Below are 21,748 nucleotides of genomic sequence, written 5' to 3' on the forward strand. Positions count from 1 at the left end.
TTGCCTGTGTGACCTTGGAGGCAGATAGAGAGGAGAGCTGCTGAGGAGGAGAAGGGAGATAACGAGGCAGACCAAAGACATGAAGCAGAGGTGAATTTCAACTCCAGCTCTGTCTAAAGGCTGGCTGTGTAAGAGGAGAACGAACTTGAAAAGAAAATGAAGGAAATCATCCTTTTTCCTTACCACATCTTTTGACTTCAGTGTAATGAAGCAAGCCAGAGTCCAGTTTCAGGAGACGGGCATTCAAGTTTTATTAAGATATATACAAAATACTGCCGTGGAACAAGTAAGATCACTTAATTAGCCCTAACTGTCAGTCAGGCAGCCGTGTAGGTGTAGGCACTGGAGATGTCATTGAACTGGAGGTAGTCCTGCAGCAGTGTCGGAACAGGCAGCTGCTGAACAAAGGAGGATTTAGACAGAGCATCGCTGCCCACTGCAGCTCGTACTGCCAGTCTACACAGATGAGTCAGAGCAGGAACACTCTCTGGAACACAGAGAAAAGCGATTACTCTACCATGGCAACGGACTTGCATGGAGCTCTTTTACTAGATATATGTGAAAAACCCTAATTAAAGGGCAAAGGTAATGTTACCTTGAGAGGAGAGACAATGCAGGTTCACTGTGTTGAGTTTTTTTAATAACAGTATTTACCGAAATGCTTCTGTGGGGTCCAAGTTCCCTTTGCTTGACGGCACGAGAGAATCTGAAGCATTGTGGAGGGCAGAGTCTTCCAATTAATGAACTCCAGCAAGAAATTAAGTACCCTGGTCTCTGCCTCTTCAAACCTTCATACAATTAAAACACCACATGGGAAATACTACACATGAAGAGGAGGGGTAGAACAAAATCTCTTCCTAATTTATCTCACTGTAAAAGCAAACAGCACTTTCTTTGTTTTTTCCAACTTAATGTAAATAAGATTGGTGTTGATTAACATAAATCATCACATAATGCTTTTCTACTACTTCTTACATTTTTTGGTGAAGGAGCAGTGTGGGATCCAGGCCTGCTTTGAGCAGCAGAGGGAGCCAAAAGGGAGCACTGGGCACTTCCTTCAGCAATGCCTGGACCAGCTCCCCCAGATGGTGCTCCTTAGGGAGGCCAGCATGCTCCAGGATCAGGGGCAGATGTTCAGGTACGTGACCCTGAAGTGCAAAGACATATGTGGGCATAGTGACGTGCGCCCCGGCGGCCAGCAGCATCTGAGCGATCTCTCGACTCTGGTGGCATTCACTGTCCAAACTGAGAGACAGAAAAAAATAGATACAAGATAGCATATATTATTACACAATACCATAAACAACAGATGAAAATGCTGTGTACTTTAATTTTTTACACATGTCTGAGTTCATACTTCCAAGAGTTACACCACAGAGCCATGTCCAAAGGGCAGCAGTATCCAAACTGCCTGCAGCTCTGGGCATTTGGACTGTAACCCTCCCTGAGCAGAGGACGAAGACTGTCCGCTTGACCACTGAGTACTGCGAGATACACAGGGCTGACTTTCCCCTTACCCTGGTCACAGTCCCTGCCTGTCACAGAGATCAATTTCTCCAGAATACTGTAGGGAGTTACACAGAACAAGGATTAGGATTAATGTGACAACAACAAAACCATTAGCCATTACAATACAACAGAATAAGCCAATCAAGACTGGACATTTTTCTTTGGTCTCACCTGAGATACAATGATTAAAACATCCATAGTTCACACAGCCAATCATACACCATAAACACATTACATTAACATGTAAGCATAGAAACACACAATCACTCATAAAAAGGACACCCAAAAGATATTTAATAGAGATTCTTTTTGGATGATGGTGCTCTAAAACACCAGCCAGAGGAGAGATGGCTGGGATCACTCAGTATAGCTACACTCTTCCTGTGCACAGCTTTATCATACAGGTCAGACAGGCTTTGCTGTTTACCAATTATTTTTCCAGCTGTTTTAACCATTCTAGCTAACTGCTTCCTGCACTTTGGGCAAAGATTTACAAGCCATATAGTTGGGGTGGGCAATGTGCTATATATTTTCATTATAATTGTGATAAACTACATCACAATATGCTTTCCTAGTACATAGTAGTTAAAGAACACTGTCCAACTACATCATTCATTACAAAGAGGTCCTGTTTATTAGCAGTGCAATATGAGAAATGCTGACTAAAAAACATTTTTAAAAAATGTTATGCTATTGTTGCAACTTGTCTATTCTAACTCATTAAAGATAGGAAAAACAAATATGATATATATTGTTTATCACGAGAATGTCTTCAAGTATCATGATATTACATTTTTGGCATATCTCTCACCCCTTACCATATAGTAATGTTAAGGTGTCCATACTGACCCCAAACCTTTTCTGTTTCCTGAGTATTTTTTTTTAATTCCTAGATACTTCAGTTTATAGTGCTGACTGTTTCATTGCAAAGAACAAGTGATAAAACAAATTTCTAACTGTTAATGATAAGTTCCTTGGTTTTATCTCAAAAGGAATTAGTCTTAGTTTTCTCAAAGCCTATTGTAAGATCCTCGGACTTATCAGTGCAATTTTAAGTTTTTGATTCCTTTCAACTTCATGCAAATTCAAAAGTAAGCGACTTTTAATACTGATGAGACCATCACGGGACTCATGGCTACAGTTATGAAGCGTGGTACATACTCATTAAAAGAACCTAAATTCCATTTTAGGCCAGTCACAATTATTATATTCACTGAGACACATCATGAGTAGCATGAGTAATGTTGGTGTATTTTTTAGATATGTAGCTAATTCTAATGTGTTTAGTATGTATACTACCAGAATACATTTTCAATCTCAAGAACAAATGTAGCTTTGCATGACTCAAGACATGATTCTATGTCACTGCAGACATTTGTTTGAGTAAACATAGGTAGGAAGCAAGATAACTAATCTGTTAATTTGGCTTCTTTATGCTTGTACTTTCACAGTTGCATGATCAACATGCATGATCAACAATCTGATCCTAGGTCAGTCCTACTGTGAAAAGCTATATGAATTTGGAACCAGGTAAAAATGGTCACACATATTTACTGCTGCGCCACTGAACTGGCCATCTCACCTGAGCCGACAGAACTGGGCTGCAGCGTGGATGGGAAGCTGCCACTGATCTTCGTTGCAATAGAGGTTTGGGTCAGCTTTTTGGGCAAGAAGAAGCTCCACACAGGATAAATGGCCCTCCTGTGCAGCGATAAACAGTGGTGTGGCCAGGTCTTTTGCCTGACAATTTACATTCGCGCCTGCAGGATTTATAGGTGAATATCAGTCACACTGGCAAATGTACTATTATGCTTCCTAAGACCTTTTCTTTATTCCCCTTACATTGCTTCTGCATCCATATAACTCTTAAAACTCCTTTGCTGAGCAATACAGCAACATATAATAAGAGGTTCTTTTGATGTCATGTAGAATAATACTGTAGTGCTCTAATAAAAGCTACATTGAACATTGACCAAAGTAAGCAATGTGAGAAAGCTTGAAACTTGCAGTCCAATATATGTAGAGCAACTGAGTTAATCATTAAAAAGGTAACCTCACCAGCATTTGCAAGGACCTCTAGACACTCGTGACGTCCATACTGTGCAGCAACGAACAATGGCGTGATCCCATAGTCATCCACAGCCTCAAGTGAACACACACTCACCAGGAATTTCACAATCTCTGTGTGGCCCTGGGAAAGTGGCAACAATGACTTTTACTCTGCTTCTGCTTTCTAGACCTAATAATTCAGTTGTTTACTATGTGCCAAAAGACTTTAACAGTTCTTGGAGGTCTCTAGTCAGTACCTTGTAAACTGCCTGATGGAGACAAGACCAGCCAGAGGTGGAATGAGTTCCATTGACCTCTGCTCCTTTACTGACCAGCAGCTCCACCACTTCTTTATGCCCACCATCCACAGCTTGACACAAAGCAGGAAAAAGCAATATACTGAAGCAGTGAATTATATACAACACAAATTAACTTGACAAGTGAGCTATATATGACCAAAATGTTTTACCTTACCTGCAAAGAGAGGGCAGGACAGGTCATTGGACATCTTATTGATATCTGCACCCCCCTTTATAAGTCGGTTAGCTGCACGGATGTGTCCGTTCTTTGCGGCAAAATACAGAGGTGTTTCAGAGTTGTGCGTCGGAGAGTTGACGTAGTCTTCAGAGCTGGCTGATAAGAGAGGAAAAACTCGTGATTATGTAGAACGTCACTGTCAATGATCAAAACTTCATCTTCAAAATTTTAACTTTTCAGGAGAAAAAAACAAAAATTCTTAACTCGTAATGGAAGCCAGGGTAAAAAGTTTTTTTTTTTTTCCATTTTGGAGCATTTCTATTGGTCTATTTGTCATGGACAAATGTCAAGGGCAGGTGGTGTTTACAAGTTTTGGGGGAAAAAAGACCCTGGAGATACAAAGTTTTGTACCCACAACAACGATATACAAGTTTTATTTAACATAAGCTTAATTAACCTAATAGCGCAGAACTGCTAATCTAGCACATTACATTTAGTGTTCAAGTCTCAAGTCCAAAGAAATGGATGTGCTTATCTTCTTATTGGAGAAAATTATATTTAATTTATAGACAATAACTGTATTTAAATCACAACCACAACATTAATCTGAAAAATGAGAATTAGACATTTTCCTCAAATGGTTCAACCCTAGCAAACAATGCATGTTTTATCCAGTTTAGAGAAAAAATAAATCTTGTGTGAAGATTATCCCAGTTACAACTTATGATTTATTAAAATCTACTATACATTCATCTACTGCAGGCTGTCAACCCTTGACTTGGGGCTCACAGCAAAATTTGAGTTTCCTACTAGTATTTGCAAAATTGCCCTGGTGTTCATGTGAACTAATTTCACTATTTCCAACAAGACTTAAACGCAGCATATAGCTGTTTAGATTTTTGGTATTGTTTATAGCTCAGTCACACTGTTTCACAGGATCGCCATTAATGACATGAACTATGCATGACTTTGCAATATTTTGTCTGGGAATAAAAAATGAACTGAAATAATATGTGTATTATATTGGAGCTTTGTACAGTCAAGAGACCTAATATATCGAACTGAACATAGAATCGAAAACGTATCGAACCTAAAAAATACGTATCGTTACAACCCTGCAATGCACACACTGGAGTCAAACGGATAGCCAGGGGTCAGGGGGTTGTTTTTGGTAATTTAGCCAAGAAAAAAAATCTTATCAACTACTTGTGTCTCACCAGCAGCGCTGAGCAGAAGGCGAACACACTGTGCAGAGCCAGAAGCAGCAGCTTCGTGTAAAGCGTTCCAGCCGCGGTTGTCTTTCACATCCACCGAGTAGCCTCTTCTCAGGAGCTTCTGAACCCGCCGGCCATCACCTTGTCTGGCCGCCAGTGCCACGGCTGAGCAAGTGTCCTCATAGCACTCGGTGAAATCCATCACTAATATTACTGTCCTGTCAGCTAACGCTGAAAGTTAAACAGTGACGAGAAAACTGCACTTACACGAAAGACAGCGTCCACTTCCTAATAATTCAGTTTTAACATTTTAGCTAAGAGTGTGAGAAGAACCCAAAGTGGACGTATTTAACTAGCTAACTAACCTAGTTAACGAACTAGCTCAGCTAGCTAAGCTAACTTTACACCGCATCCTTGTCCAAGTGATGCTAGGAAAAATCAGGTTTTAGGGGTCACAATATAATACATATTAATATAAAGTACCTTTAACAGCTGGGTTAGCTAACTAGCTAAGGAGAAGAACAAACTTAAAAAAAAAGCAAACTAGCTAAACTAACTGTCGCAGCCTTGTCTAAGTGATGCTAGCAAAACGCAGTTCTGTTAGCAGTTGTAATAAGCTGCAGACTGATATGAAGGATATTTGACAGCTAGCTAACCTAGCTAGTCGGTAGCTGGTGTCCGCTAAATGACAGTTAGCTGGTAAAACTAAGTTACATAACAGCTAGAAAAATAACGCGAACGTGCACCAGCCGGTTAACCTCTAGCTGATTCCTTTATGACCGTGTAAACATTATCTGTGTGAGTACTGTTAGCTGTCTAACAGCTGCAGCCTTTCACCTGACTGAACACAAACTGCCGAGATTCATTGAATGAGGCACCTAAAGTAACGTTAGTCCAAATCCAGTCCAGGTAGGTCGCTCTTCAGCTATGAGCTGAACCAGGGTCAGCGGTTTGATTCGTCTGTACCGCCTCATCCACTGCACGGCAGGTCGATAAACTGCTCTGTGATCAGACAGCAAGTAAAGGTGAAACAGTTGTGAAATCGCCACCCAAATCGAGTAACATTACACTGAGCTGAAGAGGACTGTTTTTCCGTGGTCTTTAGTAAACGGATGTAGAAAAAGACGCTTCAAAATAAAAGCCACTACACTAAGTCTCTGTGCCGTAGAAGACCACTACAGCGTGTCCCCAAAAATTGACATAATTTCGTAGTCTAATAACGTAGCCAATTCTCCCTCAAATGATCTCAAATTTGAACAAAATGTGTAAAAACTAACCAAGTTTAACTTTTAATGTTTTTTTTCAGGTTGAAGAATGGCGTTCACTAGAAATGAAAAGGCGTTTTGTGTGTTAGAATATGCTCGAACAAACAAGAGTGTGCAGCGTGCATTTTCGAGAAAATTAAATAAAAATGCACCGACTGGAAAGCAGATTTGGGCAAAAAAATTCAAAGAGGAAGGCTGTCTATGCAGGGCAAAGGGATCTGGACGACCACCAGTATCGGAAGATATTACATTTGTGAAGCTTTGTGAAATCGGTTATAAAATCTGAATTTCTTCTTCGAATTTTGATAAATAAATCTTGTATTGTTCAACATGAAGCCTATTTAATTTCGTTTGCCTAAGACGTAGCTAGATATTCACATCTCAAATGATGTAAATTTTTTTGGGACACCCTGTACATTTCCAAAAGTGGATAGTGTGTCTTTCTGTGTGTGTATTTTTGTCTATACTGTAGTATCTTAAAAAATATTGGCTTTCAGAAGCTTAATATTGCAACATTATAACAATAACAAAACATAGTTAAAACACATATACACAGTATGCGCAATACACATAGCAAACAATCCCAATCTCATACATTTTGTCATATTTGTTGTTGAATCCTCTGCTCAGGGCTGGGTTTCTCAAAAGCATATTAGCACAAAGATGATCTTTAAACGGTAGAGCATCACACTGAACACTGAACTCTCTCTACCAGTTCAGATGATCTTAAGACTAGAATGCTTTTTGGAAACTGGGCCTAGATTGGCTAGTTCAGTCCAGCATTTGACTTGTTAAATCCTGCAGTGTGACTAGTTAAGTCCAGTTTTTTAACACATTCTTGTTTTTTCCACCGTATCAATGGAAATTGTTTTTATAGGCTACTAAACTGGTATGTAATTACTGTATATTTAAGTGATGTGATCTTATATATGTATTTTATAGACATGCATTTATTAAATGTTTATTTCGTATTTGTTAAAACAAAGATAGAAGGAATAATTATTTGCTGAACCACCTAATAATAATAATAATCTTTATTTTTATAGCACTTTTCATGCTGGCAGCAGCTCAGTATGCTTTACAAACAGGTGACAAAGCTAAACAGTAACAGAAGAAATCATGAGTGTTCATTTAAAATCATATAAGACAATGACACAGATCAAATTAAATAGATAAATACCAAGAGACCTAGAGTTTTAATTAAATGCTACGTTAAAGATGTACATAGTTAAATTTCTTAAAAGTGAGCACTGAGCTTGAATGTCTAATAAAAGGTGGAATTGAGTTCCACTCTCCATGTTTTCTGTATTTTACAGAAGGTGTTTACAAAAGGCCAGTATCTGCAGATCTAAGATCACGTGCTGGAACATAAACAGACAGACACTCTGTGATGTAAGTGGGTGCTTTAAGGTCATTTTGAACCTTAAAAACTAGTAACAGAACTTGGAAATCTGTCCTGAAAGAAAAAGGCATATTCCTGCTGTCAGGTCTTGCCTGATGCTGCTGACATGAATGGATTTAAGCAGACACTTTTATCCACAGAACTTACAATGGTAGGCCTATATTGTATTCTGTGTCTTATCCAAGGACTCTTTTGGTACAGTAGTGGCATTTCTTCCAGGACAGGGATTTGGAACCTTGGCCCTTGTGAGATCTACCTTCCTGCAGAGTTTGAGGCTGCCTTCAACACCACATACTACTACATAATGCATCCTAAATTAACGAATGTGCTGCTTATGGTGGTGTACTATTTTGATATACCAGAAGTTCCAACCACACTCTGCAACACCTGCTTCAGCTATTTAACTTCCTTTGTCTTTGTTTAGCTGCATTCATGTTAGGTAAAGAGGGTGGCAGCATGTTAGATGCAGATTGGAACTACATCTCTCTACAGTATAGGTTGCACCAACAGGTCTTAACTAAGATGGTTTTAACTGTGCGTTCCTACTTCTGGCAAAAGTAATTTTCTGTATTTAGAGGCTTGTGACCCCCCACCTCTCAGCTCACTGAGAACTTTATCACAGAGAGCTAAATGCCAGGAAGAAAATGAGAAAAAGGTATTTCTGACCCGGTATAAACTAAATAAGAGCTAAACTTTGCCCAGCCCTCTAATGACGCTGGAAATGACTTGTTCCAAACTGGCCTCTATCCTGGAGTCAGTAATTACAGAGATAAAACGCTGTATTAGGTATGCCTCTTGAAATGGAGGTGGGAAATAACATGAATGCAGTGAAAGAGTACTTACATAGCATATATGTAGTGAGTTGTATATCTTATTGTATTAATGAGAAGGAACCACCTGGTGTCAGGCTACCTTTACACATCATTCTACAGGTGGTTCTGGTCTCAGTAGATTGCATACGTGCATATATTTAAACTGATTCCATGAGTAGGTGTGAAAAACAATTTGCTCTGTTTCACTATGCTGTTATCTTTATGTAGGAATGAAAGGATAAAAAGTGACCATAATCACCTTTACGGTAATTGTCTTCAAGACAGTGACTTGTTGACATGTTCATGTCCAAAGCAACTCTGCAGTAATTGCTGTTTAAGAGATGTAAATTGACTCTGTAGCTTTGTATAGGCTAATGAAATTTGGTTCTCTGTTGTTGTAGCGATATCCTCTCTGAAACCTTCTTTCCAGAGCCTGTAGATTATTTATCCTGCTTAGGTACGCTAGTGGAACTGTTCTGAAGGAAAGCACATTTAATATGTTCTCTCTTTTGCTGTGTTATAAAGCAATATCTTGGACTGTAATAGAGTACATGACTCTGTGAGCAAATAACATAATAGCTTACTTTGTGAAATATGACAGTATAAAATGGCCTATGGAGAAAATAAATAAAAACATACAGTAGGCCAGCCTATATATAGTGAACCATAGAGGTTCAGTGACCTCCATGATAGGCAAGAAACTGACCTTTAAGAGCAATACAAATTGTGCCATGGGATTGCAAAATCAGGGACAACCTCATCTCGAAGGTATGTATTGTAACTGGCCAAATAATAATGGAAGTAAACTGCTGAATGCCCTGTGAGGCAACTACGTAAAGTCTGAGCCGTATTTTCACAGTATAGTGCTTATAGTCTGTGGTACAGCCTGTCAGGAAGGTTCAGGTGTAGAAAATTCCCTGTGCGAAGAAGTGGTTCTAGGGTCAGTTATCATACATGCATGACCAAGAGTTTCATAATCTATTATTGAACATCACTTTGTTCTGTAATTGGCTATGCACAAACACTTTGCTGACATCTGACTCCATAATCTGCCTTTTTTCTAATTGAACAGCCAAGGAAATGAGAATGAACATTGATCAGGAACTTCTAATGCATGAGTTATGAAATGCTATTTAATGCTGCGGTTTTATACATTAGTTAGAACTGCTTTCCAAACAGCGGCTTTTTTGAAGGCAGGTAGACAATATCCACTGAATTATTGAGCGAGAGAGTTCTGGGCAGTGTCCTAGCTCACCATTTCCCGCTTGTTACAACAAAGTTTCAATTGTTCAGTATTCAATAAAGGGTGATCAATCATTAATCAGACCTAATTTTCAGATATTAAAAATAGCCTTTGAAAGACAAGCATGTAGCCACGTATTGCCACTGTTTTTTATGTTTGTTTTTGTTCAAAAATGTAATTGTTATATTATTTATTTGAGAACATATTAAATATGTTAATTGGACCATCATGCAGCTGCGCAAATTAATACAAAAACCAAATACTAAAGCAAGTAGCCCTGAAACAGTGAAACTCACTTAGCCCTCCCACTTCATGTCATGCATTTTCTTGAAAAAAAACATAATCTACAATCTTCTTTTAACATCATAGGCCCTTGCAAAATCCTTTAGCTTTTCTCCAAGTACTTTTTTAATTATGAATTTGGTTCATAAGTGGTTGTTTGCTTGGTTATATGGTTCTTCTCTATGATGAAAAACCTGTTGTATGTACTTCCTTAAAAAACCTCTTTAAAAATGGATCTGTATAATAACAAAGAATTCTGCTATTGTTATAAGTCAAATAACCTGGTTTTGGTACTATATAAAACCATTTTTGCTCAAAGTGTGTAGCTGCGTAAATATTAAACTGAAGCAATAATTGTTGTAATAAATAGCAATATACTCAAAACGTTTGGCAGCACTTTTATTCAGCAGTGATTTCCATCTTGGTTCTACAGGCACCAAGTAATGCAGTCATTTCACAGACTCGTGTTCAGATGAAATTACTTTTGGCACTTATTTGAAGGTGTCTGCTTGCTGATGATCCTCTCTTTTACTTTAAGTTGCTCTTCAAGGCATCAGAGGGAAAAAATACATTAAAAGAGAGGACCTTATATAGATCTTTAGAGATGCTCTAACGGAATTTTTCTCAACATGTCTCTCCCTCTGACTCCCTCTCTCATGTGTCACCACCTTTTGTCACTCCTTCAGCACTGCCTCTCACCTTTCCAGAGTCTGTTCACCAGCTGCCGATATGAATGGGTGTATAACTATATGGGCTGCCGTGGAAACGTGAATTATTAACAGGACCCCTCGAGCGTGCGTACTTGTGTACTCGCATCTGTTTTGGAGAAACTGCATAGGTGTTTGTGTCCCAAAGCGAGTTCAATCCTTGATGTGTGTCAACGATACCAGCAGCTCAGGACAAGCAGAAAGACCCCCGCCATGCCTCCGGTGCAACTAAGAAGACAAGTAAGTAATTCAGTACCTCACTGACATAAGTCACTGTGTTAGGGATCTATGTGAATTTACAATGTAAACAGAATTTGATTTGAGGTTTGTCACAAAGCTTATGTAGATTTTTTTGTATTTTAAGGTAATGAAAACAACTCCTTTTATTATAAAAGATTTTATGTATATGCATATGGAATATTAGCATGCAGTGTATCACAGTTTATATATTGTAGGCATCTTACTGCATTAAGGAATGTTCGCTGATAAATAGGGCAGATCTTTCACCCAAACAGTTTTATATGCAGGATCCTGGGCTTAATGACTGAAACCCAGTACTAATGATGACCATTAGGTCAGGCACACCTTTCACTTTAGATGACAGACATGACACATGATCTTGTCCACCTCCTAGTATGGGTCTCTTTACCGCTTCAGTTCACTATTTCAACAAATAAAAGTTAAAGGAAAGACAATGTACAACTGTAAACTGTAAGTATTAACAATGACGGTCATGGTCACATGTTTAAAAGTTTTGATGTCTCCCAAATATGTACAAATCTGCAGGTTATAAAAGAAATGTCCTGACATCTGGAAAACTGAAGAAGAGAACAAATCATGCAAATTTAATTCTACATTATGTCTCCTGCTAAATCACCAAGAAAGGCAAGAGGGGGTAAACAGAAAGTGGAAGAAAACAAGAATGAAAAGGAAGTTCAAATTAAAAAAGCAAGGAAGGCAGGATCCAAAATTTCTCAAGATGCTACTGAGAACAGGACTGGACGAAGAAAGGGCAAGGGTGGTGAAGAGAAAGCCAAAAAAGCAGATGTAGTCAGTAAAGGGAAGGCCAAAAAAGATGAGGATGAAAATGGAAAAACAGAGCAAGCTGAGGAGGTTGAAGATGAAGAAAAACCTCTGAAAAGAGTAAGAAGAAGGAGACAACAAAATGGCAAACCATTACCTTCTAAGGAGACTAGTAATGGAGTCACAGGGAAGGCCGGCAAAGGTAAGGCTGTCAATACCAAACATGGTTCAAAAACGTCCCCAGCCAAAACAACCAGCAAAACACCTGAGAAACGTGCTAAAAGACGAGGTAGGATAGTGTACTCAGAAGAGGATGAATCTGAGACTGAAAAAGAGAAGTCTGAACAACAGAGTGAGGAGTCTAGTGAAGAAGAGAAAGAGGAGGAGTCAGAATATGTGGAAGAGACTGCGGAGACAGAAGCAAGTAAAGTGAGCAGTGAGGAAGAAATATCAGACACAGAGATCAAAACAGGGGAAGAGGTGAAGGAAGGAGAAAAGGAAGAAATAAAGGAGGATGTAGATGAATCTTCAGAAGACGAAGTCAAAGATAAGCCTAAGGAGGAGCCCATCAGTAGTGAGGAAGAAGTAGAATCTCAAGAGGTGATCAGCGATACCGAAGACAAGCAGGGGGAAACTGCTGTTCCATCCAAAAAGCCGGACTCGCTCGACATTGCTTCACATCTCCAAAGTCAGGGAGAGATGCTGAAATCTAAGATACTACGTAAGAAAGAGCCTACTCCTGCAGAGAAGTCTAAAGAAGACTCCGTACCTTCAGATCAATCCCCGATAAAAAGGATGACTCTCAGTAAGACTGATGCAGTGAAGGGGAAGTCTCAGATCCTACAGCTGGCTGGCAAAACAAAGGCAATGAATAAGAAAGAAGAGATCCAGAAGGAAGAGGAGGCAGCGGCTCCATCAAAAGGTCCCAAAACTTTGCTCAGCAAACAGTCACGTATGTTATTTACAATGAAAGGGAAAGGCAAAAATGATGGAAATAAAACAACATCCAAGGAAGAGCAATCAGTAGATGAAACAAATGAAGAAACTGTAGATAAACAAAAAACAAACATTCAACCTGAGAAAGTAAGACCGACCTTAGGAAAGGTAAGGATTACGTCTCTGAGATCCAAAGCAAAGAAGAAGAAAGATAATGAAGAAACAGCCACAGAAACAACCGAGACTGAAGAAACAGTGTCTTTAAAGCCAAACGAACGTTTGCTAGCACGCAAGAGGGGAATGACTACCTTGCGCCGTGTCTCCGGCTGGATTCAAAAGAAGATGCCCAGGAGCATCACTGTTCGACGAAAGCTATCTGCGGTCACACAAGCGATTGGAATTTCAAATTGGCTACCTGCCCTGGTCCTGAAGAAGAAAGATTGCAGAACAAAGTCCAAGAAGAGTCTTCTTCGCCACAGGATGGCAATGAAGATGGCTGGCAGTGCTTTAAAGTCTAATAAGGGTCCCAAAGAAGATTTAAAGACAGAAGAGGCAGCGAATACTCAGAATGACTCTGCTGAAGGCCTGGGAAATGTATCTGATGACCCCTGTTTGCCTCCACAAGATCCAGAAGAAAAGGCCAACTCAGGTGATGCCAAATATGCTATTGTCTTCCCCAGAATGAACAAAGTTGGCAAGGCCAAAGACACTGCTGTTGCTCCTGATGGCACTAGTACAGGCAGTGATGCCTCTCCAGAGCGCAAACCGCCAAAACCTGGTGCTCGTCTTGTGCTTCCAGTGAAGCCAGACTTCAGTCTGCTGAAGTCTGTTAAAAAGGCCAACACTACCAGTCAACCAGAGAGGAATGGCAACTGTGAAGAACAAGTGTTGGAAAGAGGACAGGAGGCCATAACAGACAAAACACCAACATTAGACAGCAAAGATAGTGCCAGTGTCCTGCAAGCAGCAAAGGGAAAACTTGGGGGCTCACATGTCAATCTTACTAAACTGTCCATGAGCAAGCCTCTTCTGGGAGGTGGTGGAAGTGTTGGGCAAAGCAGGAATGGGGAGCGGAATGAGGGAAACCCAGCAGTTCTCTCTGCAGAGGCTGAGCTACGGAGAGATGGTTTGGGGCCATCGTTTTATGAAGAGGAAGAAGACAGAGAAGTGGCTGAACTTATGGGTGAGGATGTTTTCGCTTCAAATATGGATCTCCACTGGGCTCAGAATCACCAAATGGGTGGTGATCCTCAGGACTGGCTTCGCAATGAAAACCTTCTGCCACATCAAACCATAGAGAAGCTCACAAAGTGGACTGTGTACCAAGATGATGAACATGCTCAAAAAATTCCCATACACAATGGCAGGGGCCCATGGGAATCAGAGGATCCTACTCAAAATATGTTGGAGGACAGACTCAACAGCACTCAGGTATAAAATGCACCTGTATTTGGTTATAAATAGCTTATCTTCAGTTAATGAGCTCTGTGTTCAATTTCAATACATTTGCTCTTTATCTGTGATGTTATCACAGCGGCTAGTGTTGCATGCATGGAAGCTACAGCGTTCCTCTGTAGTATGCTGATACAGCTCCTACTATACTGAACAACAGAGTGTGCTTGTACGATTCCTGCTGTGCTTGTTTGCTGTTGTGCTGCTGCAGGGTTATGGTGAGTATGAGCTGTTATTATCCTCATATCTCATAGAAATCTACTGCTCACCACTCTCTACTCCAGGTCCTCATGCCAGGAAGTAGCCAGGCTGTGGAGGTGGATGAAGTGGAGGACTTGTCACAATTGCAGTGAGTTACAACAGCCCTTTCACCTGAATTATCCTCTCTCACCCAAAACATTTTACTATATCAGAGAATGTATGCATGATTTCGTTGTAGTGCAAATGGTGCATTGAAAACATATTTTTTTATAAACACTGTACATTGTATATTTCGATCACACTTTACTTGAACCTTGCTACATAAAACTGACGTAACCATGCCATAAACAAGTCATGCACTGCTGTTGGAACAAAACCTCGCATCTCCAAAGTGAGAACTTTACAGGAGAAAGAAGAAACATACTTTACTTTTAATGTGAATCAATTGAACCAGAATTTTTTCCAAGTAATTTTGGGCCACTTCTTTTGGTTCATTCATTATGAAATTTACATACAGTGTAAAGGGCAATAAGCGTTTCCTAATTATGTCAAAAACTGAAAAACGACAAAAATTACCAGTAATGCAAACATCACACTGTTAGAAATTACTGGACATAATCCATTGTGACAGCTCATGACACCGTATGACATCTGCCACAACATATTTATGGCAGAGTTATGTCATTGTTATGTATCATGTTTGAGTTCAAGAGAAATGTTACATTACTATAAAGGAGAGTTAAAATTTTGAGTAAATTTGAACTTGCATTTATATTTCTCTGCAAAGCTTATTTACAGTAACTAAACTGAAAATGCATGATGAATTTATTTGTGCACCTAAACTGGCTATCTAAACCCATTTGTGTTTGCAGAGAAGTGAGTGAGAGTTCAGTGCTGCTGAACCTGAAGAAGAGGTTTCAACGGGATTCCATTTATGTATGCATTAGCTTTCCTCAACAATAAGCTATATGACCTGGCTCTGGTATAGTATTTCCATGTCTAAACTGTTTCAATAGCCTCTCCTTTTCCAAAACAGTGTCCTCACAACGCGCCTAGTTTAACCTGAAGCTTATTTGAAACACTTACCTGTCTTATATTTTCACTTTGTTTTTTTGTTTTTTTTTTGATCTGATCAAAACAGACGTATATTGGCAATATGCTGTTGTCAGTCAATCCCTTTAAGCCTCTGAATATCTACACAGAGGAACTGAGAGAGCAGTACCAAGGCAAAGAGAAGCACAATAACCCACCGTAAGTAGCCACAGCGTGTCCTTTTGCTGCCCACTTTACTGATGGCTGGCTGTGATAGTATGTTTGACTTTTGGTGAATAATGTCTCTAGCCATGTTTACGCTATCGCGGATGCTGCCTTTTGCCAGTCCCAAAACTCCACCCAAGAGCAATGCATAGTCATAAGGTGAGAGATTCATATTTTACCAACATCCAACAGTAAGGAAACATTAATATACTATATAGACAAAAGCATTGGGACACCTACACATTACACCCACAGAAGCTTTTATGACATACCATTCTAAATCCATAGGCATTAATATGGTCTTGGTCCCCACTTCACAGCTATAACAGCTTCCACTCTTCTGGGAAGCTTTCGAAAAAGATTTTGGAGTGTGTCTGAGGAAATTTTTGACCATTCATCCAGAAACGCATTTGTGTGGCCAAACATTAAAGGTGAAGGAGAGGGCCTGGCTCGCAGTCTCTGTGCTAGTTCATCCCAAAGGTGTTTGATGGGGTTGAGGTCAGGGCTCTGTGCGAGCCAGTCAAGTTCTTCCACACCAAACTCACCCAGCCATGCCTTTATGGACCTTGCTTTGTGCACTGGGGCTCAGTCATGCTGGAACAGAAAAGGGCCTTCCCCAGGCCATTCCCACAAAGATGAAGATGGAAGCATACGGTTGTCCAAAATGTCTTGGTATGCTGAAGCATTAGGATTTTCCTTCACTGGAACTAAGGGGCCTAGGCCAACTACTGAAAAACAACCCCATAGCATTATCCTTCCTCCACCAGACTTTAAACTTGGCACAATGCAGTCAGGTAGGTAACATTCTCCTGGCGTTCGCCAAACCCAGTTCATCAGATAGGCACTTGCATGGTCTACTGCTTTGTGGCTAAGCTGTTGTTGCTCCTTGGTGCTTCTATTTCACAATAATAGCACTTCCAGTTGACAGGGGCAGATATAGCAGGACAGAAATTTCACAGACTGACTTGTGGCAGATGTGGCATCCTATGCCAGTGTTTGTCTATGCTTAATTAGCTGAAACACCTGAACTCAATAATTAGGAGGTATGTCCCAATATTTTTGTCTGTATAGTGTATCTTGTACCTTATTAAGTATAAATTCTCTCTACAGTGGCCAGAGTGGATCTGGGAAGACTGAAGCAGCCAAACTTATTGTCCACTACCTAAGCTCCATGTATCAGGGTAGAAATGACAACATCCGTCAGGTACTGTGAATAAACCAAATGTACATTTCTACAGTCTTGCACTCTGTTCTTGAAAAGAGATGGACTGAAAAAATGTCTTAGATCTCTGTTGTTTTTTTTTTCTTAGCCAATGGATGTCTTGCCTATATTAGAGAGCTTTGGTAATGCCAAAACTATACTCAACAACAACTCTAGCCGTTTTGGCAAATACCTACACATACACATACGGCAGTAAGTGTGGACCTTTTTAATATGTTAATATGCATTCTCTGTAGCTCTAGATAACCATGAACATAAAAGAAATGTGCATTGATTCCATTCTTTTCACTTTTTGTCAGAGGTGTTGTTGTTGGGACTTCACTGTCAAAATATCTCCTTGAGAAATCACGAGTTGTTTTCCAGGTACGTGTGTTCTATTATTTTATCATTTAAATTGTACTAGATGCAGTCATTTCTAGGGTAAATGATTTAACATTCCTGCACACAAAGCATTTAAATTTTATAACCTAATGATCATGCTGTATAACGTTATAAATACTATATAGGCATGAGTCCAAAATAAGTCTTCTTCTTCCTACAGGCCAATGAAGAAAGGAACTATCATGTTTTTTATGAGTTGCTGGCAGGGTTGAATCAGTGGGACAAGCAGGATCTGTATCTACAGGGAGCCGAGACTTACTACTATCTCAACCAGGTTTTATTATGGTCTTACCATGATCCTCTAGTATATATGCCTGTTTCCTACAAGTGTGTGTATACTGTGTGTGTGTATACATATATATTTTAATACTTTGTTCTTTTGTTTCTTTTTTATGGTTGATAAAGGGTGGTGTCTGTGAGCTGCAAGGAAAGCATGACAAGCAGGACTTTTTGCTTCTTGTACACTGTCTTGAGACAATTGGCTTACACGCAGATCAGATAGCCACCATTTGGGCTATCCTGTCATCTATTCTACAGCTAGGCAACATCTGCTTCAGCTCATATGAGGTTTGTTCAGTAACATACACTAAATTGTAATGTGTGAATACTGCTTTTTTTTCACTGGTAATTGGACATGCGTACATTTTATCAAAATATATACAGTACTGGGCAAATGTCAGAGACTCTCTTTAATTTAGTCAAAACAGCCATGAAGTACAAGTTATTCATTTTTCAGGAGGTACTTCTGAAAAGATTAGATATATGATAATCCACTTGTGTAAGGGAGGGCCAAGGAAAATATGTTGGAAAAACAAATCTGGATTTCAAAAAATCCACAAGTGTTTCTGTGCCTCCCTCTACTGATAAGACAACTCAGTGCTATGAGTCTGAAAGGGTGTGGAGCAGTCAAGAAGCCCTTACTGAGAAAAGGAAATAGAAAAAAGGAGAAACTTTGCAAATGAAAGATTCTGCTGGTGTTTCCAGAACAATGGACTAGCCACCCCAGAGCTAGTAAAAAGCAAAGGGTGGACACATTAAATGCTAAAAAAAATGTGATGTTATGTATTTGTATTTAGTTGATGAGGTTTCTATGTAAATTTTCTGTTCATTGTATGTTTACTGTTTTTTCCTGATGCTGAAAAAAATGAATAACTTAATACTTAATGGCATGAATGAAAATGAAGCAAATGAAGGATGGTCTCTGACTTTCACACACTGCTGTGTACAGTGTATTAAAAAAAAGTTAAGTTGTGTGTGTGTGTGTGTGTGTGTGTGTGTCTGTGTATGGGTGTGTATGTGTATGTTTAATATTTCCAGAGTGAGTCATTTGAGGTGGCAAGGATCTTTAGTGAGGCTGAAGCTCGGAGAGTGGGTAACTTATTACAGGTGTCAGCTGAAGCCCTACAGACTGTTATTACACACCGAGTCACAGTGAGCATCATAGACACTTTTTTATGCTGACACTCAACCATTCATGTTTTCTAATGTAAAAGCTCCCAGATGAATCAAAAGATACATTTCTCTTATTATCTCTTTCTATAGGAAACAACTTATGACAGAATCTACTGCCCCCTTTCTGTGGAAAGTGCCATTGAATCCAGGTGAGGCACTGCACAAGAGCAAGATGTAGAAACAAAAGCTATTTTTTCTGGCAAAAGTGCTTTGTGACAATGCGTCTCTGTGTTTTGTACATATAATATGTTATCCACTGTGACTCAGGGATGCCATTGCCAAAGCCCTGTACTCTGTGCTCTTTGATGGGCTGTTTGAACGCATCAATGAGTGGCTGATCCCCACAGAGATGGACAGCACTGTTGGCATCGTGGACATTTACGGGTTTGAGGTTAGACATTATATTCTGTTCTGCTGGGGTGAACATCCTTGCTCCTGGAGATCACCTGCCCTGGAGTTTAGTTTTAAACTATACTGTAACACTCCTGATCTAGCTTAAACTAAACTCAGAGAACTGGATGATGTCCTAGAGCATGCAACTCTTAAACAGTGTCTTAAACCCAACCTGGTCCTCAGGGCCTCCCAGATGGTCTGCATTTTTCCTTCATCTCAATGTGTTATGAGTTGGTCTGGAGCAAAAAAAGAAAACCGTTTAGAGAACCACTGCTCTTCAATATAGCAAGTCGCTTATCTGAAGCTCCTTTTATGTATTTCACTTTATCACCACCCATCTCGATAAAGGCTGTGATAAGTTATATTTGAAATTCTGGCTGCATTGTATGAATCAAATGTTTAACAGACATTTTATTACAGGACCTGGGTGTGAACAGTTTTGAGCAGCTGTGCATCAATTTTGCAAATGAGCAGCTCCAGCAATTTGTGAACAAAGCCCTAGTGTCACAGGAGCAGGTTAGCATGTGTGCATTGTGTGTTACCTTACAGACTGTCTAAGACAGGGGTGTCTAGGGCCTTATTACAGCACTTTCTGGCAGTTTTCATGTTAAAAACACCTGATTTAACTCAACAGTTTATTACATAGTCTGTTATGCGTAAGTTTCTGATAAAGTTTCTGCACAAAATCTTTACTCAGTTACAGTGTTTATCTTTTGTTGCTGTGTACGGATTGGTTAGCTGTTACTGACTCACTGAGTCATGTTGTTGAAACACGTGTGTATTTACATGAATGACTGCTTCACTGTTGATGAAATATCATTGACATTTCTTTGACAAATGCTTTCCAGACGATTGTGGTCTGGAAAAACTAGGCTTGCCTAATTTTATTTCTTTATCTTTAGTGATATTGTGATGTTGACTGACGAGGTCACTTTGAAAGTAACTGAAATTAAAGATTGAAAATAAATTATTTGTTTAAGCCCTTTAAAATAACAGGCTATTTACATATTAAGACTTATTATGCAGTAACTCCAGGGAGTTCAATGCAAACTGGTTCAACTATTCTTAGGTTATAGAAGTGTGTAATAAAACTTTGGACCCAGGCCTTTTAAGGGGTTAAAATCGTTAGAACGTCCTTAAAGTCATCATGTCATTAGAATAGATGCTAGTAAAGCACATTTTGTGTATTAGCTAATTCTATGTTAAAAACTCTTTAAAATGTACACACAGTGCAGTTTATCTCTGTAGCTTTCAGTTTTATATATATATATATATATATATATATATATATATATATATATACACATACATATATATATATATTGTTTTGTTTTGTTTTTTTTGGCTGTATTTTTATGTTGGCTGTATGTATTCTAGGAGGAATATAACTCTGAGCAGATTCAGTGGTATCCCGTGACCCTTCAGAATTTCCACCCCTGTCTGGAACTCATCTCTGCACGACCACATGGCATCCTTCGCATCCTTGATGACCAAACCTGCCTTCCGCAGGTACACACAAACTCCAGGCTTTATCATTTCTAATGACCTTGACGGGAGTAAAATGTGGGATACTCAGTCCTACACACTAAAAAGAGTACAAACTAAGAAACATAACAAAACCGGAGAGTAAAGAATATCCAATTCAGACTGAGTTGCTCTTCTTGTTTTTTTGTATGCCTTAGACTTTATCACTTGTTCCCCACCTCTCTGTCTCAGGCTACAGACCACACATTCCTGCAGAAATGTCATTATCACCATGGCAACAGCCCCTACTACGCCAAGCCCAAGATTCCTCTGCCTGTCTTTACTGTGTATCACTATGCAGGAGCTGTCACCTACCAGGCAAGCAGCTTTAGTACAATATATGTCTGTTCATTCATATAAACTTATTCATACACCACATTACTGCTTCATATAACTGTCATTAGTGATATGTAAACACTATGAAATCTAAAGAATGTGGAAAAGATATGTTTTATCTTTAAATATTAAGATCTTTTCTGACACCTCAGTGTTGTTGTGAATGCATTTCTCCCAATAGGTTCACAACTTTCTGAACAAAAACCATGACCAGTTTCGCCCAGAGGTATTAGAGCTCTTTGCACGCAGTAGATTGCAGGTAGTCAACCCAACAGACTCTGTGTTTTGCTTCTGCATACTAAATATGATCTGTGATAGCTTTAAAGGAAATGCTGCTGAAGAGCTGAGCTAATAAGTATTTGTTTGTGTTCATGGTGTGGTGGTGCAGATGGTGTCAGGTTTGTTCCGTAAGGTGCAGGAGCGCTACATCCAGCAGAGAGAGTTGGGCTTCAGAGGGAAAAGCTACCGGCACCAGGCCTCTACTGTAGCTGCACACTTTCAGCAGTCACTCACTGAGCTCATCACACGGGTAGAGAGGTGTCTAGAACCTCATTGCCTTTCTCATTTGTTTTCAGTTGCTTGTGTTACACATGTACTTTTAATGTTGGTTC

At 39.5% G+C, this 21,748-nt stretch overlaps 3 protein-coding genes across 4 annotated transcripts in view; 2 read left to right on the forward strand and 1 right to left on the reverse strand.

The window, feature by feature from the left end:
* Positions 1-226: 226 nt before the first annotated feature.
* asb3 (ankyrin repeat and SOCS box containing 3) lies at positions 227-6,370 on the reverse strand. Of its 2 annotated transcripts, none has more exons than XM_036572435.1 (9): positions 5,253-6,370; positions 4,033-4,191; positions 3,816-3,928; positions 3,568-3,700; positions 3,092-3,269; positions 1,358-1,564; positions 976-1,245; positions 655-788; positions 227-487 (listed from the first exon to the last, which is right to left on the reverse strand). In XM_036572435.1, exons 1-9 carry the CDS (start codon positions 5,449-5,451, stop codon positions 318-320), a joined length of 1,563 nt encoding a protein of 520 aa, XP_036428328.1. In that variant the 5' UTR covers positions 5,452-6,370; the 3' UTR covers positions 227-317. The 2 variants fall into 2 exon arrangements, with proteins under 2 accessions (XP_036428328.1, XP_036428329.1); XM_036572436.1 differs by having other exon boundaries at positions 263-487; positions 596-788.
* Positions 6,371-12,158: 5,788 nt separating this feature from the next.
* On the forward strand, positions 12,159-13,866 carry LOC118808947 (myb-like protein X). The gene is made up of 3 exons (XM_036571828.1): positions 12,159-12,185; positions 12,335-13,743; positions 13,854-13,866. The coding sequence occupies exons 1-3, from the start codon at positions 12,159-12,161 to the stop codon at positions 13,864-13,866; spliced, it is 1,449 nt and encodes a 482-aa protein (XP_036427721.1).
* A 5-nt stretch (positions 13,867-13,871) lies between these two features.
* myo15b (myosin XVB) overlaps positions 13,872-21,748 on the forward strand; it is a 33,526-nt gene continuing 25,649 nt past the window's right edge. The window contains 18 exon segments of the mRNA XM_036572437.1: positions 13,872-14,350; positions 14,656-14,720; positions 15,445-15,508; positions 15,714-15,823; positions 15,914-15,988; positions 16,940-17,033; positions 17,140-17,243; positions 17,351-17,414; positions 17,593-17,706; positions 17,838-17,999; positions 18,750-18,863; positions 18,975-19,033; positions 19,152-19,275; positions 19,698-19,793; positions 20,655-20,786; positions 20,994-21,119; positions 21,319-21,396; positions 21,526-21,674. Of these exon segments, the coding sequence (XP_036428330.1) occupies positions 13,934-14,350; positions 14,656-14,720; positions 15,445-15,508; positions 15,714-15,823; positions 15,914-15,988; positions 16,940-17,033; positions 17,140-17,243; positions 17,351-17,414; positions 17,593-17,706; positions 17,838-17,999; positions 18,750-18,863; positions 18,975-19,033; positions 19,152-19,275; positions 19,698-19,793; positions 20,655-20,786; positions 20,994-21,119; positions 21,319-21,396; positions 21,526-21,674 (2,147 nt within the window). The 5' untranslated portion in view covers positions 13,872-13,933.

This window comes from Colossoma macropomum, unplaced genomic scaffold, assembly GCF_904425465.1.
Source record: "Colossoma macropomum unplaced genomic scaffold, Colossoma_macropomum, whole genome shotgun sequence".
Taxonomy (NCBI): domain Eukaryota; kingdom Metazoa; phylum Chordata; class Actinopteri; order Characiformes; family Serrasalmidae; genus Colossoma; species Colossoma macropomum.